At 52.5% G+C, this 19299-nt stretch overlaps 1 protein-coding gene across 12 annotated transcripts in view; it reads right to left on the bottom strand.

Annotated features, from left to right (window-relative positions):
* LOC119440814 (parathyroid hormone/parathyroid hormone-related peptide receptor-like) overlaps window positions 1-19299 on the bottom strand; it is a 1097515-nt gene that overhangs the window by 193995 nt on the left and 884221 nt on the right. For 10 of the 12 annotated variants that reach the window (XM_049662649.1, XM_049662651.1, XM_049662648.1 and 7 more), the window contains exon 11: window positions 7711-7852. The exons of the other annotated variants lie outside the window; for them this stretch is intronic. In XM_049662649.1, the coding sequence (XP_049518606.1) occupies window positions 7711-7852 (142 nt within the window). The remainder of the gene's footprint in view (window positions 1-7710; window positions 7853-19299) is intronic. 12 annotated transcript variants of the gene reach the window in all.

Below are 19299 nucleotides of genomic sequence, written 5' to 3'. Positions count from 1 at the left end.
TTTTAAGCATATGGGTGAATTGTGCCGCGCACTAGTCACAGTTTTTCCTCTGGAAAAACTTTTCCTAAAAAGGGGCTCTTGTGATGAGTAGTGCGCGACACAATGCGGTGATATTTGTGGCGCGCGACACAGTGCGGTGGTTGGAGACAAAGAGCAGACGACAAGGAGAGCGCGCGCCGCTCTACCGCGCCGCGCCGAAAACGACGACGCCGAAGAGCGGCCAGCACGTGAACACGCGGCACAAGGAAAACAACAAAAGAAAGCCAATCCAATCGCAAAGGAACACGGAGCCTCGAGCAGCCAATGAGAAATCGACGAATCGACCAGAGCAGCAGAAAAAGGAGCCGCGCTGGCAGTAGGGGGGAAGAGTTCCAGAAGCGGCACCAGGACAAGGTCGGCCACCGGATCAGGAGTTGAAGACGGCCGTCCGGTTCCGGACCCGAGCCACCAGGACTTCACCCGGCCGGGGCCTCCTGCCAACTCATTCCTGGGCGCCGCTACTCCATTCGTTCGAGAACTGCTGCCCGAGGCCGGCAAGCGTCTGCACCCGTGGGCAGAACGAGAGCTGTCGGGCTACGGGCCCGAGCTCCACGACCAGCTGCCCGGCCAGAACGCCGCCGCCGCCAACCCCTGCTGCCAAGCCGCCTGCCTTCCTGGGCATCGTCACTCTGCCGGATAATCAACTGCTGCTGCCCGAGGCCGGTGAGCGTCTGCGCCCGTGGGCAGAATGTGAGCTGTCGGGCTACGAGCCCGAGTGCCACGACCAGCTGCCCAGCCAGAACGCCACCGCCGTCTTCCTGTGCTACCGAGCCGCCTGTCTTCTTCCACAGAGCGAAAGCTGCCACGTTCTGGTAGCCGGTCCGATACAGCGACCTTCTGGTGAGACCAACAACGCTTCTCTCGTCGTCTCATCTCCACTTCGCCGCGTCGAGACTGTAGTGCATACTCACATCCGCATCCTGCCCGAACTTGCCTCATATCATTAGCGTTCTAGCTACATGTTTTCATGTTATCTTTGTGTGTTTGTTTTTATGGGTTAATTTTCGTTTCTAGTTTTATTAAAAGTTTGTGTGTGAGTTCTACAACGAACGGCTTTGTCCTCGATTGGGTTCTGGGAGGCTCCGCCTCAGAGAACCGCCAGAAACATTAACACAAAAGAACCTGCTCATCACAGTTAGCCTAGCGAGGGCCGCCTCTAAGGCTGCCTGTGTGAAAGGCCGATCTAGCTCTTCGTTCGGTGCTCCTTGGTACTCCCTGGTGGGGGAAAGGTTGGTGGCAGTGGTTTGCGGGTTAGCTGAGCCGTGTAGCTTGGTCCGAAGTTCTTGGAGTAGCTGGTCCTCTGTGCCGCGATAGTTGCGGATGAGTCGGTGAATTGTATGTGTTTGTTGGGTTTTCGTGTGGGTGTCGTCGACCAGGACTCGAAGTATATGCCAAGTCTTCTTTGTGCTGAGGGTCCCTTGAAGTTGGTCGTAGAAGGACCACCAGTTCTGGCTCGCTAGTTGTTCAGCGTACTCCTGTGCCTGCGTAGTTAACAGGGCAATTCGGCGCTTGAGCTTTTGTCATTGTCATTGTTTGAGGAGCGATCGCTGAGCCTCCCATAAGTGCAGTAGGTGATTATCGACCACCGGATTGTCCTCGTATAGTTGAATCGTCCTGGCGTGGCCGTCAGCCGCACCTTTGATACCGTTTAGCCAAGCTTCAATGTCTTCGATCTCCGAAACGTTGTCAAGCTCATTATTAAACACGTTCCAGTCAATGAGTCGCGCCTTTCCTGTCTTGGGCGCGCGGTGAGACTGTTCAACCTCGATTTGAATTATGTGGTGATCGCTCCATAGCGTGTCCGGGAGTCGAGTTCACGTGGCTTTTCGCACGTCTCGAGTGAACGTGAGATCACGATTGGTGTCCCTCGGGTGGGTTGAAGCAGGTCATTCCATAGCGTCAGACCATACTGCTGTGCCACGTCGTGAACCCGTGCCCCTTTCTCGGTGGTATTGGGGCATCCCCATGCCGCGTGTGGGGCGTTGAAGTCCCCTACTACAATTCGAGCCGGTTGCTGTTAACGCTCTTGCGAAGGTCCCGGGCAAAGTGGTCGTAGTGAAGCAGCTGCTCCCGCGGCGGGCTGTCGAGGTTGGCCAGGTATACGCTCTGTTGAGTCTTGCGAGTCAGAAACACCTCCACTATTGTGTGTTCGATTTCAGTATCTTCAATTTAGTGAGGCTGTGCGGTTAGTGTCTTCTTGACAAGAATTGCGGGGCGGACGGTGTGTGCCATAGTGTTGTAGCCGGGGAGCTTTATTTTCTTGGTGTTGGTTTCTTATCAGGCGATTATGTCCCGGTTGTTTGTTTTGAGATAATCTTGCAGGTTGGCCGAGCAGGTTCTATAGAATCTGCAATTCCAATGCCAAATGCGGAGGGTGGGAAGCGGCTCGGGCTGTCTACGTTTTGGAGCCGCCATGTTTGTAGTTGTCTTCCGCCTGGAGTATGTGGTTGGTGTTGTCGAGCTGTATTCCTCGGCGGATTCCACTCGTAGTGTCTTTCGTCCTTTGCGTTTGTTCCTAACTGCTCAGCCAGATGTTCATGAGTCACGAAACTCTTGTAAGCATGGGTCATGAAGTTGTGCTGTTGTGCCATGAAGCCATCCACTTTGGCGTCGAGTGTGGCGACCGTACGGGTTAGTGGCTCTACCTTTTCCATGATTTTAGTTATCACTGTCTGTGTGGTTCTGTCTGCTGATGCGAGAAGTTTCGTAGTGAGGGTTTCCTCGAAGACTTGAAGGTGTCGTTAAACAAGGTCAAGAATCTTCGCTTCACGTGCTTGCAGCCGTTCGTCTAGCAGCTTCATTATTCTGGCTTCTACCTGTTTTAGTATGCTTTCTTCTACTCTGTCCTCGAGTTCTGGCGTGTTGCACTCGGCTGCCGGTTGTTGTTGTATCGTGCTCTGCCGATCCTGTGCTTTATGTTCGAGAGTCCGCATAGTCGCTGTCTCGCCCGAACTGCTCGTGTTGCGTGAGGAAGTCGAGGCATTGCTTCCGTTTTCCGCGGCAACGTAAGTGATTCGCCTAACGGAGCGAGACCGAGTGCGATCTTAGGATAGAGCGAGAGCGTCTCCGACCAGGGCTTCGTTGAGGCGAGGGCCCCCGTGCGCTGTCCGAGGTGGCAACCAGCGCGGGGAAGTCTTCAGTGCTCGAGCTCCAGCGATGCTCCCGGGCGCGAGCGTTGTCAAGCTGCTGTCTTATTTGGTAGGGAGGCGGGTTGGTACGCTGTTTCTTCTCACATTCCTTGCCGGCCGTTTCGTGGTCTCCGCCGCAAATCTTGCACTTTGGGTGACAGTCGTGTGCTTCCGTGACACCATCGCGCCCGCGTGTGGAGCAGAAGTTGGCTCTCGGCTGAGGACAGATGTCCTGTCGGTGTCCGATGTCGCTGCAGGTTCTGCAGTATTAGACGGATTTTCGGCAGGGCTTGCGCATCTGTAGTCCCCGCTCTGGTACACTACGTAATAAGGGACGTGCTGTCCGTCGAAGGTGATAACCGCGGCTGTTGTAGATCCTAGCATGCGCGCGCCGAGAACCGTGTAACTTGAGTCCACTCCAAGGCCGGCAACAATTTCCGCGGGACTTGTACCCGGTTCGAGGCCGTACATCACTCCGCGGCACACATCGTCTGGGTGTCGAATGTGGGGATTTACTTCGTAGATGGTTCCGCCGAGTTGTATGGTGTTGATATCCTCCTATTTGGAAGCTCGTTCCGTACATGCCGTGCTCGCGATGATCACAATCTCTAGTTTCTGTACTTGTACCGTGAAAATCCTCCTGGCCCAAACCACTGGATCTTCCAATGTCTTGTGTCACTGCGATGAGTGTGTGCTTCGAGAGGTCAAGTCCTGCTTGAGGGCGGAATACGATTTTGAAGTCGTCAGTAGCGAAGGGTCGCACCCTCAGAATGCGTTGACGCTGCGCAAGTGGTTGTTGTGCTTGAGGTTTAGGGTCTGGTTTCAGGACTTGTATTGCTCTATTCTTGGTGGATTTATTGTCTTCTTTTGCTGATCTGCCTTTACGACCAACTTGTAGCCACTCGATGTGGGCCCGTCGTTTTGCCGCTATTCGCGTCGTATGTCCACTGTGGTATGGTATCGGAGTTAGCCTCGGTCGCCTCCATTCGCGCCGCTGTCGGCTCTTCTTGCAGCAGGTTCGCCATCTGTGTTTCCAGAAAAACCTGGGCGCTTCGTCTAAGATGCTGGTTCTGCATGATGCAATGTGCAAGCATCGTGCGCGTGCACCGCTGGCCTGCAGGCGCAAGCCGCTGGTCTCCCGCTCGTGCCACGGCTGCCCCGGCGATCGGGTTATCTTCGAGCGCATGTTCACATGCAGAATGTTCAGAGTTGGATTATTCCGGTAAAGGTCTACTCACTGCGTCGTGGTTGGCGTCAAACGATGCCTTGCAACTTTAGGAATGACCAAATTTGCTCACTTTCCAGGCAATATGTTGAAGTCCACACAAAATAGCGAAAAAAGCAGGAGCCCATGTGAGGTGCGACTGTGCTCCTCGGCCCTCTGGCGAGTATTAAGCACATGGGTACATATGCGAAATTTCAGAGGGGCTTTCTGGACAGACATTTCGGATTCAGTTCTGCGACAGACTGTGGTTCGAGAACGATTTGATGTTGATTGATAACGTTCGAGAATGAGCCAGCTGCTCGGTTTGGCTGCGCCGAGGGGGCGCTAATGGCCGCATCGATCATTTGGTGTGACATGTGGGTGCTAGCAAGCCACCTTCTGCATTTCCGCACCTGCGCAAAGAGCCGAATAGGCAGTTAGTGTGTTGCGTGCGCTGGTATGGGGAGGCGGCCTGTTGTGCGTACGGCCGAAGTACAGCTCCGCTGGTCGCCCACATTCACAGAGAGGAATGGCTAGAATTTTTCGACTACAGAGCTCGTTTTTGCAGCGGTGGGCATCGCAAGCTTGCTTATCTTACGAATAGTTCTCTAGATTTGTGAATACGTTTTTTTTTAAAGCGAAGCTTGTATTGCCTCACTCGTGTCGGCGTCGGTGTTGGTGCAAGAAAAAAACCCAAGCCGTGCGAAAATACAATTGCTCGTCGGGCTGCGGATTCGAACCACCAACTTAACCGATTCAGCCACTGTCTTGTTCAACATACGCGCCCTTTAAAGCCGGGTTTTATATTGGCAAGACGGATTCGAAAAAGTAATCGCCTACGCCAGCCGAACTCTCTCTCGTACGGATGAAAACTACTCGACTACCGAGAAGGAATGCCTCGCCATGGTGTGGGCAGTTAGCAAATTTCGCCCGTATTTGTACGGCCGTTCATTCAAGGTTGTCAGCGATCATCATTCTCTTTGTTGGCTGACTTACTTGAAAGACCCATCTGGCCGTCTGGCGCGCTGGAGATCTAGGCTTCAGGAGTTCGACATGACCTTACTTTACAAATCAGGAAAGAGGCACACTGACGCCGACTGCATTTCGCGGTCACCCGTCGAGCCCGAAGATACCGACGTGGACATGGACGCTGCATTTCTGGGAGTCGTCGACGCCATAATCATTTCACAGAAGGAGCGCCACGACCCAGAGCTGCTCCCGCTCATTAATTTCTTGGAAGGCCGAAGTAAAGACGTCCCGCGCGACTCTATGCCAGGGGACTGCTGTCGTTTTGTCTGCGGAATGATTTTCTCTATAAGAACTTTTCTGACAGCGGCAGCACGTACCTGCTTGTCGTACCGGCATTACTTCGAAAAGAAATACTAAAAGCATGCCACAATGAAGCCACCTCAGGTCATCTAGGCTACGCGAGAACAGTGTCCCGACTCCGACGCAAGTGCTATTGGCCAAAGCTACCCGCTGCTGTGAAACATCATGTACAAACATGTGCCGACTGACAAAGACGCAAAGCACCTCCCGGCAAGCGTGCAGGTCTCTTACATCCAGTCGAGGTATCAGGTCAGCCTTTCACCCCAGTTGGAATGGATTTCCTGGGCCCATTTCCAACGTCTACAACCTGCAACAAATGGATCATAGTCGCAACCGACTACCTGACGCGCTACGCGGAGACTGAAGCTACGCAGCGGGGCACAGCAGCCGAAGCGGCTCATTTTTTCATCGAAAACGTCATCCTTTGGCACGGCGCCCCAAAAGTAGTCATCACAGACAGGGAAACTGCCTTCACTGCAGAACTTCTTGACTCGGTTATCAGTCTGAGTGGTATAAGCCACCAGAAAAGAACCGCATATCATCCCCAGACCAACGGACTAACCGAGCGCCTTAATAAGACCCTCGCAGACATGCTATGCATGTACGTCGACGTGGAACGCAAGAACTGGTATCAGATTTTGCTTTACGCAACCTTCGCATACAATACCGCTCGACAAGAAACTACTCGAATAACACCCTTTAGCTTGGTCTATGGTCGTGAAGCCACGACGACGTTGGATGCCATGCTGCCGCCCGAGTGTGACGACATGCCTACCGACGTTGACGAATTTACTCAGCGCGCCAAATAGCCAGACAGCTTGCCTGCGTACGTATCTGCTATCAGCAAGGCCAAGATGCAAAACGGTACGATCTTCGACACCGGTCCGTTCTCTACACCCCTGGCGATAAAGTATGGGTTTCGATACCAATACGCCGTCGTGGACTTTCGGAAAACTGCTAAGACGGTACTTGGGGCTGTACAGAGTGATGCGACGCCTGATCGATGTGACCTCGTAACGAGGTCGTTCCTGACAGTGACAATAGCTCCAGTCGCCGCAAGCACTTACCCGAAGTTGCGAATATGGTGCGGATGAAGCCGTATCTGTCGAACTAAGTTTCGTTTGTTCTTTTTTGTTTTTGTTGTTGTCTTGTTTTGCGTGTGTTACTCTGTGCCTTTGTACACCGCCCTCATACGCTTAAGTTGTGCATCGGGACGATGCTTCCTTCTGAGGGACGCAAATGCCGCACCTGTAATCCGATGAAGAAGAGGACAATGCGAGCAGGCATGAGCGTTTCTATCAAGGTGAAGCGAAGAAGTCGCGGTAGCGCGCAGTATTACCAAAGGTGACCTACTGCTGTTCCTCTTGATCAGTGCTGTGCGACCTCTGTTTTTGACATTGCGACAATATGCATGAAGAAGTAGACGCAGTGCAACACGTGTAGGCTCTTCAGTGCACCCTCGGCAAACAAAGAAGTCTCCGCGTAGAGGCTCTACAGCTGCAGAAATGTGTTTAGAAATTATGGATGGAGGAGGGAAAGGGTGTGATCGCGTGTTCGCTCGCCTCGCGGCCTCCGTTTCTTACTGCTTACAGCAATCCTGTCCCCACTGTGCGGTGGCGAAACTGCCAAAGGTCAACGCTTTGGGACTGTGTATGAAACAGCTCTACTAACCCAACCGACGTCAGCCTGCAACCTCAACAATAAACAACCGTTTCTCATTCACCAACAACCATGTCACTTTAATGTGTCTCAAACGCTCAAAAACCTAAGCAACCCCTCCACTAGGGTTGGACAAGCTTCACGCGCACCCCTGTTCGCGGTAGGGAAGGGGTTTTAATTTTTTTTCGTAGGATCTTACACCAAAATTTGTTCGTAAGTAAGCTTAGTAAATAAATTCCGCCCCTGATACATACAGGCGCCTCTTGCGCCAAGCGATGACGGTTAACTGTAGTTGGCAGGTGAAAACGGTCACCAGAAAAGCATGACGTACACGCGTCAACACATATATACCTGGAAAGAGGAGAACAGCTGGTCGATGTACAGCCACACGAGTTCGAGCAAGTCCCCGGCGGCAGCCAGTGACATGCCCAGCAGGAAGGCGTAGTGGGCGCCGAACAGGGGCACGAGCACGAGCGTCGACTTGAACCACTTCCTGCAGGGAAAGGCGGACACTTCAGGCCTGTCACCTCGGACACCATTGATTGGCTGATAATGGCACAAGTGCCACTTTGAAGAAGCCCCTCTATTTTCAAGTGTTACCAATTTAGCGGAAATAACTAGAGCTATTTATGAGGCGTTCGTACTTAATTCATGAATTCTCGTTATTAGAAATGCATGCATGCACGCACATGCAAAGACGCAAGAAAAAAAATAGCGTGGCTTGCACTGGAAGCGCAATGCTAAAGAGACAGCGGAGCTGATGGGCACCTAGCTAGTCCTGGCTTTTGGGCTATAGGCTAAGCACTACCAAGTCATCCCCAGCAGTTTCTGGCATATATTGATAATTGATCGATAATAGATTAGCTATTGATTGGCTATCGATTGGTTATCGCAAGGTATTGGCCACGTATTTGGGCTAGGCTAAGCACTACCAAATCATCTTCAGGTTTTTCTGGAATTTATTGATTATTGATCGATAATTGATTAGATATTGATTGGCTATCGATTGGCTATCGCAAGGTATTGGCCACGTATCTGGGCTAGGCTAAGCACTACCAAGTCATCCCCAGCATTTCCCGGAATTTATTGATTACTGATCGATTATCTATTGATTGGCTTTCGATTGGCTGTGCAAGGTATAGGCCACTTATTTGGCTAGTCTAAGCACTACGAAGTCATCCCCAGCCATTTGCGGAATTTATTGATTACTGATCGATTATCGATTAGCTATTGATTGGCTATCGATTGACTATCGCAAGGTATTGGCCACGTATTTGGGCTAGGCTAAGCACTACCAAATCAGCCCCAGCACTTTCCGGGATGTATTTATTATTGATCGATTATCAATTAGCTATTGATTGGCTATCGATTGGCTATCGTTGACTGACTAAACTTAATCCCAGCGATGCATTAGCTAGACTTACCGCCGTATTCAAGAACGAGCCTTAAACTTAGGCCCGTATTCACCAATGGAACTTACCCTTATCTTATGACTTAAGTAGCCGGTCGATCCTTAACGCGTTTCATATACAAATCCTGTACTTAAAGTAAACTTTAATCCACACTTGAGTGCCGGAAAGTGAAGTACAGCCATTGCCTACCTTAAGTACGACTTTCGCTACTCTCGCCTAGCAAGCAAGATGGCCAACCGCTACGGCAGTCTTAAGTGCTCCATAAGGCAACTTAAGGCAACCTTATGTGCTCCAGGAGCACGGCGCGTTCTTCTTTTGAAATGTTTATATTTTTTCAATCGTCCGCGTGGGTTGAAAACACACAACACACACACACTCTATACGCCCAAACACCGCACGTTTTCAGTAACAAAACCAAAAAAGTCGAGACGGCGACACACACAATCACAGTTGCTGCGAGAACCAATGTGAACTTGTGGCTAGACGAGTTGGAGTAAAGCGCTAAAGCCTAGTAGTTCTTTGTATTCTACTCACAAGATTGCGCGTGCAAGCACTGCAACATCTATGTCCGCATTACTCGGCTGCAAAAAAATTTTGTTTCGATTAAACTGATCGTTCACGTAAATTATTTACACATCCTCGACACCAGACGACATACTTGACCCGAAAAGTGTTACTTTGGAAAGTGATACTTAAGTGTCGTTTTTGAAGTACCCTCCTAAAGCTTTCCTAAAGCTTGTACTTTTTGCGCACTTATTGACGCCCTACTTAAGTTCCGTTTGTGAATACGGGCCTTAACTTATGACTGAAGCCGCACATCGGCACTTAACGTGTTTCAAAAACAAGACTTGTACTTAAGTGCGACTTTTCTCTGTACTTATGCCCCGTAAAGTTAAGTAGCCGCGAAGGTTGGCGCGGACCTACCCTAATCCGCATTTATCGGGAAAAAATTTGTCACAGTTTCACCCGATGGGTGAAGCATCAATTGCGATAGCAAATTAGTAGATAGTGTTACGCGAACGAAGAATTAAGTACAGGAGACTATTTACAAGTATATTTACAAAAGATAGCTGCAGCGCTGGCCAGATCAGCCGATAGCTCGAGAGCCCAGAGCAGTTCGTCTTTTTCGTCTAGACACCCGCGCGCCTCGTTCAAACAACCAAATACCACACGCGTGTAGCATAATTCCCCGGCTGCAGAAGCGACGTCCCGGAGCGTCTAAATGTCATCACTGGGAGGGTGATACTGCTTCAGTCGTGTAACGTGCACGATATCACTGGACTGGGAAGCAGATGGGGCGTCGGGGGCGATCTCGTAGGTGACGGGAGTCACGGCACGAATCACTCGGTAGGGGCCTGTGTAACGAGACAGCAGTTTTTCGGACAGCCCGCTGTCGCGACGGAGATCATAGAAGCACCAAAGAACCAGGCGGGAAGTGCACGTCGCGGTGGCGCTGGTCGTACAAACGCCGTTGACTCTCTTGGGAGTGCAGAGGGCGGCCACGGGCAATTTCCCTTGCGTGGGCAGCGCGGGTGACGGCGTCAAGTGCATATTCACTGGTGGGTGCTGCGTGAACAGGGAGGCTTGTGTCGAGGGGCAGTGCTGGTTCTCGGCCGAACAGAAGGAAAAATGGCAAATAATCGGCTGTGTCGTGGAGCGAGGAATTATACGCAAAGGTGAAAAACGGCAGAGCGAGGTCCCAGTCAGTGTGGTCGGAAGACGCATACTTCGCGAGCATGTCTGTGAGAGTGCGATTAAGACGCTCCGTGAGGCCATTCGTTTGCGGATGGTATGACGTGGATAGCTTGTGCCTCGTGGCACAGGACTGCAGGATGTCCGCGGTAACTTTTGACCGGAATGTCCGGCCACGGTCTGTGAGAAGTTGTCGCGGAGCTCCAAGTAATAAAATCACGTCGCGTAGAAGAAAATCGGCAACATCTGTGGCGCAGCTTGTAGGGAGCGCTCGGGTGATGGCGTAGTGCGTGACGTAATCTGTGGCCACAGCGATCCACCTGTTCCCAGAGGTAGAAAGAGGAAAAGGACCAAGTAAATCTAAACCAACCCGAAAGAATGGCTCCGCGGGAATGTCAATTGGTTGAAGGTACCCAGCAGGGAGCGTCGACGGTGTCTTGCGTCGCTGGCATTTCTCACACGCAGCTACGTATCTTCGAACGGAGCGAGCAAGCCCTGGCCAAAAGAAGCGTCGGCGGATCCGGTCGTAGGTACGTGACACACCGAGGTGACCGGCAGTGGGGAGGTCGTGAAGTTCGTGGAGAACAGCCGAGCGAAGGTGTTTAGGGATCACAAGGAGTAATGCTGGGCCGTCGGTTTGAACGTTGTGGCGGTAGAGTACGCCCTCTTGAAGTGTGAATAAGCGAAGGGAGCTGTCTGCAAGTGACGATTCCAGGCGGTCAATGATGACACGCAAGGACGGGTCACGGCGCTGCTCGTCGGCGACATGGACTAGTGGAAAAACAGAGAGAACGCAGGCGTCGGTGCCAGTATCAGACGTAGAGGTCGGGTCTTGGACTGGGTAGCGAGAGAGGCAATCTGCGTCCTGGTGTTGGCGTCCCAACTTGTACGTCACTGCGTAGGGATATTCTTGTAGTCAGAGAGCCCAACGACCGAGCCTACCAGTAGGATCCTTGAGCGACGAAAGCCAACACAGCGCATGATGGTCTGTGATTACTGAGAAGGGCTTGCCATATAAATATGGGCGGAACTTTTAAACAGCCCAGACGAGAGCAAGACATTCGCGCTCGGTAATCGAATAATTGTGCTCTGCAGTTGTCAGGAGCCGGCTAGCGTAGGCTATAACGCGTTCGTGTCCGTGTTCTCGTTGCGCTAAGACTGCGCCGATCCCATAACCACTGGCATCGGTTCGGACCTCTGTAGGTGCGGACGCGTCAAAGTGGGCCAAGATCGGTGGATTGGTCAGAATCGTGATAAGGCGTGAAAATGCGGCAGCCTGAGGGGAACCCCACGTAAAAGGCACGTCTTTCTTCAGAAGTTCAGTGAGTGGTCGAGCGATTGCTGCGAAATCTTTCACAAACCGTCTGAAATAAGAGCAGAGCCCCACAAAACTCCGGACGTCTTTGACAGACTGAGGTACAGGAAAAGCTGTTACTGCTCGAACCTTCTCCGGATCGGGTCGTACTCCGGAAGCATCGATGAGATGGCCGAGCACTGTAATCTGTCGGCGCCCGAAGTGGCACTTCGATGAGTTTAATTGGAGCCCAGCCTTGCGGAAGACGTCAAGGATAGCTGCGACGCGCTCAAGGTGCGTCTCAAACGTAGGAGAAAACACAAGGACGTCGTCGAGGTAACAAAGGCAAGTTGACCATTTGAAACCTTGAAGCAGAGAGTCCATCATCCGTTCGAACGTGGCGGGGGCATTGCATAAACCAAACGGCATAACGTTAAATTGGTAGAGGCCATCTGGAGTGACGAAAGCGGTCTTTTCTTGGTCTTGCTCATCGATGGAAATCTGCCAATAACCAGATCGAAGGTCAATGGACGAAAAGTATTTGGCACCGTGAAGACAATGAAGAGCGTCGTCAATTCGTGGCAACGGGTAAACGTCCTGTTTAGTGATTCGGTTTAGGTGGCGGTAATCAACACAGAAACGCCACGTGCCATCTTTCTTTTTGACGAGCACCACCGGCGACGCCCAAGGGCTCGACGAGGGCTCAACAATGCCTTTGGCGAGCATCTTGTTGACTTCCTGCTGAATAACTTGCCGCTCTGCCGTGGACACGCGATACGGTCGGCGATGAATGGGAACAGCATCACCAGTGTTTATCCGATGCTTAACAAGGGACGTCTGACCAAGTGGGCGATTGTCAGTGTCAAATATGTCGCGATAGGAAAGCAAAAGGCGATATAGGGCGGCTGCTTGGCCAGGGGCGAGGTCCGGAGCGACCATGGGACGTAATGGGCCGTCGAGGTTCAAAGCATCCTGCGGGTAATCAGGAGGATCTGGAGACGCGTCAGCTGCAAAAGCAGTGACGTGGTCGTCTGTCACTGACCGGAGCGTGGCCACCGCCATGCCTTCAGGTAACACTTGCTTCGTCAAGCCAAAATTGACAATGGGGAGACACATCTGATTAGCGGCAAGGGTAACGACGGAGTGTGGCACAGAGATGTCGCGCGCCAGGAGGACATCACGAATAGGAGCGACGACATAGTCGCCATCAGGCACGGTTGGCGTTGAGGCCAATTCGACGAAGGCTTTTGGAGGTAACCGAATAAACGCTGTAGTGCATAGGGTGTGCGGTTGTTCGGGGCGAACGTCGGAAACAAGAGGAAGCTCGAGGCACAGCGTACCGGTGGAACAGTCGATGAGGGCAGAATGCGTCGTCAGAAAGTCGAGCCCGAAGATTAGGTCATGAGGGCAACTGGTCAGCACGGAGAACAGGACGGGAACTTGGCGGCCAGCAATTCCTACGCGAGCAGTGCACATACCACAGAGGGCAACAGTGGCGCCATTGGCGACGCGTACGGCTCGAGTGACGGCAGGCGTAAGAACTCGTGTAGCAAGCTCTTTTCTTGCAGCCTGCTGCCGACCGGTCGGATTTCCAAAGAGGTCGCGGAGCTTCTCCTTGAAAGCGTCCCAGCTAGAGATCTCCTCCTCGTGTGTCCGGAACGAGACACGAGGTGTTCCGCCCAAGTAGAAGAGGACATTAGATAGCATGATGGTAGGGTCCCAGTGGTTGTTGCGGCTAACAAGCTCATACATGCGTAGCCAGTCATCAACGTCAACGTTATCTTGGCCGGAGAATATGCCAGGATCGCGGGGAGTGGCAACCGTGACGTACGTGGTGGTTGGAGTTGCAGTAGTAGCAGCAGACGAATTGTCGTCACCGGGAGCCATGGCGGAAAGCTGGACGGTGCGGCCGCTGCGGAGCTCCGTGGTGAGGACGGAGTTTGCACGGCCTTTCGCGCGACGGAAGAAGTCGCGTTCGCTCTCTATATATGGTGATTGTAAAGGAGGAAAGAGACGCTTAATTCTGCAGCTCTTCAGGGAGCACGGCGCAGAACGCGAGTTTGCTCTCCAACGTGCGTTCGCTCCCCGTGAAAGCGCGCGTCCCTCGCGCCCTTTTCCTCGCACATACAGCGTCCGGAGCGCGGCGATGATTTCATCGCCGTTGACGTCATACGGAACCTCACGGCGACGGAGACGCCGACGGCAGAAATCCGCTTTGGAGTGTCCATATAATTGCTATCGCAATAAAAGTGGCCGACTACTACGGCAGCCTCGCTGACTTTGTGAATTCTTTCACTAACGCAGACGATATAAACGAGGGCTCTGCGTATACGCGTACGTAACGGCTTCGTGAGAAGTGCTCAGGGATCGGCAGAACCATATGGAATGCTGCAACGACTTGTAATTTATCTGAAGGTATTGTTTTTCAAGGCGCGCTGTGCTGAAGCTGCTTCGAACTCTGCTGCTGTGTGGCAGCGACGACGACCGTGGCCTAAAGTCCCTATATAGTAAAAGTACCGCCATCTACTCGCATAAAGCGCTTGTTTTTTTCTTTATTTTGTGCTTGCGAAAGTAAGTCGACGGTGGCGGCCCTAGAAAGTCCACGTTGAAACGTTGAGGCCGGGCGCGCGCCGCCGGAGACTGCGGCTACGGAGAGTGACTTTCAACATGGCTCTGAGACGGAAAAAAAAGAAAAAAAGAAAAAAAAAACAAGAGACGTTTAGACTTCTCGTTCGCATTGATACTCCGAATGACCTCGAAAAACTCGTCTAAATATGGACGTTGTCGGGTCACTCTCGTTTGGTAGCTTTAAAGAAGTTGATAACTTTTTTATTGCTAACACTAGTAATGCTTCCACTGCCATCCATGTTAATATACGCAGCATCCGAAGACACTGGAATCATTTTTGTGCTTTAACTTCGTCTTCCCTGTCTATTGGTGATGTCTTTGTTTTGACGGAAATTGATGTTTCCGCCGATACCATTACTTCTTATCTTATACCCGGTGATGAACTGTTTTCATACACTCGCACACTGCGTAGGGGATGGGTTGTTGCCGTATTCGTGAAAGACACGTGATCTGTATCATAAATACCACTTTCCTTTTCGCTAGCTGAAGTGGTTGCTTTGCGACTATGCTCATCTGAGCTGTCAATAGTTGTATTGTCTGTTTACCGCCCCCTTGTTCCAACTTACGCTTATTCTTATCAGAACTTGATACAGCATTATCATCCCTTTCTCTTGACCACAACGTGTGTACATGTGCCAGGAGAAATTAACATTGATACCCTCCGCCCTACTCCGCCACCGTTCACAGACTATCTCGACCTTCTATCGAAATGGGGATTAGAAGGCGCAATACATAAAGCAGCGCGCGAATAATTTTTCTCTGGAAAGTTGGCAAAATCCTGTACCCGCCGTGGTTGCTCAGTGGCTATGGTGTTGGGCTGCTGAGCACGAGGTCGCGGGATCGAATCCCGGCCACGGCGGCCGCATTTCGATGGGGACGAAAATGCGAAAACACCCGTGTACTTAGATTTAGGTGCACGTTAAAGAACCCCAGGTGGTCCAAATTTCCGGAGTCCCCCACTACGGCGTGCCTCATAATCAGTACTGGTTTTGGCACGTAAAACCCCATAATTTGGCAAAATCCTGCATTGACCGTATTGTTGTGATCGGCCGTTTACCCTTGGAAACAGTCGCTCACGGAGATAATGGTGAACGATCCGACGACCCCGTCCGAGCCATCCCCGACCATGACGACTCATGGCCGGCAGTTTGACTCTGCCAGGAGGGGACATTCCTTCATGTTACTCGTCATCCGCCCACACTGCCTCGCCGGAGAAGGGGTCAATGTGCTTCCCTCCTCTCCTGTTCGCGCCCAGTGAGGTGCCTGTGCTTGGGATAAAGCTCCTTTCGGAGAGAAAGTGCTCCCAACCTCCGGATTGGTGGGACATCGTGACATCCATCTCCTGACGCTGAATTGGGGGAAGGCGACGGGACAAAGAGAACGAAATGGTTAAAAGAGGGGGACGGACGCTTGGTGAAGATCATCATCGACAGCTGAACTTGAGCACGAACCTCTTATTTCAGTATTTCTTGACAAACTCTTGTATATATGCAATCGAGACGTGTTTGTTTAAACGTCTTGGGTGTCGGGCCCAGCTCCGCGATCCCATACTCCGATTCCTGAATGGATAACACAAATCCTCGGACCCCCAGTCGCAACAATATTAATCCAATCTTACGACCCATGCAGCTGTTGAAACCAATTGTTGCCGATCATTAATTCGCCTGCTGTCGTCTCGTAGAATATTGTCACGTAGTAGTGACAGTGAAGAAAACGGTCGAAAAACTGTGTATGACGAAACTGATTCTTTATTGGGCGAACCTGTGCCCACAAAAGCAAGCTACACTCGAAGCACTACGATAGCGGCGAACACAGTCGGCGATCGTCGAAAATCTGATCAGCGGCGAAACGCGTCGGCTTTTATACCTGAGTCATCGAAGGTTCCAGATTAATCTCTGATGCCCGCGGGTCTTCCAGAAAGTTCTAGACAATTCGCGTTGGTCATACAATCAGATAACATAAGCGTCGATGAAAACAGGCAACGGAAAGAAGCATCGATAGCGTTCTAGAAACTTCCGATACAGGCGCGTCCAGCGCCGAGCGATAACGTTTAACATTTGTTAGCCGGTGGAAAGCCGCCACCGGTGAAAGATAAACATGTATACGTGTCAATATTCTAAACTTTGAATGCCAACAGAACAAAAAAAATAAATAAAAAAATCACCGCATATCCACGAAGTGAATCATGATGAATGGAGCGAAGCACTGGGGATCGTTATACCAGTAAAATTACCCGAGACATTGCCCCACTCGCGCATGTAAATGCGCGACAACGCGGTGTACAGTATATGCAATGTGTATTATTGCTCATAACGCGTATATCGTGTTGCGTTCCGGGTTGCGTTCCGATTTCATTATTACTGCTTTATGGTCGGTGAAATGCAGAGCCAGCGGTTCTTCTAGCGGATACACCCTAAAGTTTGCAAAGACGAGGTCTATGCACGTTTTCCTCGTGGTCGTGGGCTGCTTGTAGTCGTACGAGATGCACCGTAAGAGAGCAGCTTGTTGTTGGCGTTACCGCTTTGCCGCCGCTTCCCTCGATCTCGCCTCCGGGGTAGCTTGCTGTCGGCGTTGCCGGCGAGCCGATGCTTCCCGCGCCCTCAAATCCGGGTCCGCTTGGAGTTTTTGCTGCTTTGCCCATGTTTCCCGCGCCCTCGCCGCGGGAGTATAGCTTGCTGTCTGCGTAGACGCTGAGCCGCAGCTTGCCGCGCCTTAGGTTCGTCCATGGCAGAAAGAGATTGTGTGGTCTGGAACGCGCTATAGGGTGCCTCGATGCCTAGTGCCGCCGACGGCGGCGCTGGGCATCGAGGCACCCTAACGCGCTATACACAGCAGCGCCATCTCCTGTATAGACGTTGAGCCGCTGAATGCAACGTTTCATCCATGACAGACAGATGGCGTGGCAGTCGATGTGAGCACGGACGACGGCGGACGGAAATGTGGGCAGTTTGTCGGGTACAACTTTAGATGACAGCGGCATTTGCTCCCTCAAAGGCGGATGCATACGAGCCTCCACCAATGGGCGCGCATTAAAGACTTGTGTCATGAGCTGGACGGCCGGTGTCCCCGCCGACGGAGAACATGGCAGCCCACGCTTCAAGCCGGGGCGCGTCGCGTCAGCGGGACTATTTCTTTAGTCGCGGAGGAAATCGGCTGCTGCACTTGGGTCATCTGGGCGGGCCCTCTCCTGTCTTAAGTTGTACCCGACTATAGTGGTGCAAGGCTGGGTCACAGCGGAGCCAGTTCTGGTTTGGCACCTCCCATGGAGTTGCGGGCTGGGCGTCGGAATTTCTCGGTGACACGCAGGCCCGGAACCGATTCCCGGCGGCGCCGAACATTCAGTCGGCAGCGTTCGTTGCCTCTGGCCCGAAACTCGGGATCCTCGGCTAGGCGACGGCGTTTGTCGGCGGCGGCCACGGCGCGATGGGCAGGGATTGGCTCTCCTTCGTCGATCGTAGTTCCGCTGAGACGCGCGCCGAGATTCCTTGTAGGCGGCTTCTTCCTCGGGAGTCTTGCCTTTCTTCGGACGCCCCATGGCAGCTGCACATGCGTGTTCACTAGACGAGAGAGGGAACACGTCTGTCGGCGCGCCAGGCCCCGGAAACTCTCGAATTCACCAAATGGCCACAGATGGTGAAAAATCAACCACGGCGCGTTCCAGCATAAGCGCGCAAGTGGAGCTACTGTAATTTGGTCGCACACTTTAGTTCGTATTTTGTAGCGTTAGCTACACTGGCCTAGCCAAGCCCGTTTCGCGCGGCACATCAAGAGCCGTGCTGCGCATGCGCAAGGATCAGTGATGTCACTCGGCTTGCGCACCGGAGCCACCGGAGCCGGCACCTCTCGCGCACTCCGCCGCCACCGCGCGCGACTCACCGCCGCCGGTCTGCGCATTCCAGAGGAGTGACGTCGTAGCCATGCTAGACGCACTGGCGCCGGCGCGCGCTCGCTGTGCAGTCGCCGTCTGACACTGCGCTGGAGCCGCTGCGCTTCTGACTGGCGTTTGCCAGTGTGGTATAGCCATGGAGAAGGAGAGCGCAAATGCTGCTCAACAGCGCAGAAGAACGGAGAAGCTTGACTCATCGGATCCCGAAGTAGTTGCCTGGCAATTAGCGGTTGACCGTAGGAGGAATGAACAGAAGAATGCTAAACGTGCTGCGGAGACACTGGAGCAAAGGGACGAACGTCTAGCAAAGCGGCGTCGCCAGGAGGCTGAGCGACGTGCCCGACCACCCCTGCAGCAACAACAAAATGCCGTCGATGACGTCAAGGCTCGCCGATCGACTGAATATACTGTGAAACTCAGCGAAAGCGCCAATGCGACTCGGACCTTCAGCTGAACCTTTGCTAACGCTACGTATATCCTGGCATAGCCGAGCTAAGCCACTGCAACTATTTTCTGCTAGGGGCGCTCAAAGCGGCTCAACATTTGATCTATCAATGTACATATAATAACCGACAAGCATAGTTACGGTGAATTTTTTACAAAATAAGCAGTATATTGTTTTATTGCAATAGCAATTATATGGACACTGCAACCGGATTTCTGTCGTCGGCGTCGCCGTCGCCGTGAGGTTCCGTATAGATAAAATCTTCGCCGCGCGCCGTATGCCCGAGCGGAAGCGTGCGGCGACGCCCGCTATCACGGAGAGCGAACGCACTCAATCTCCCACGCGCAAGCAAGGAAGCGGGAAGCCAGCGCCGGAGAGAGGGGGGGGGGGCACTTCTACTCTGCCAACAACCGGGTTCGTCGCTCGCCCACACCGTCTCTTTTCTCCACACGGCTCTGACCTTTATGCGCCGTGCATTCGCCGCTCAGTTTCCGTTGAAGCGATAGACCGCACATACCTTCGCCCAGCTGCAGCGTACGCGCTTGCTGCCAGCGTTTTGACAGTCGTTATCTGCAGTCATTCA

Source organism: Dermacentor silvarum, chromosome 2, assembly GCF_013339745.2.
Source record: "Dermacentor silvarum isolate Dsil-2018 chromosome 2, BIME_Dsil_1.4, whole genome shotgun sequence".
NCBI lineage: Eukaryota > Metazoa > Arthropoda > Arachnida > Ixodida > Ixodidae > Dermacentor > Dermacentor silvarum.
This window is presented reverse-complemented; position numbering and strand designations above follow the sequence as displayed.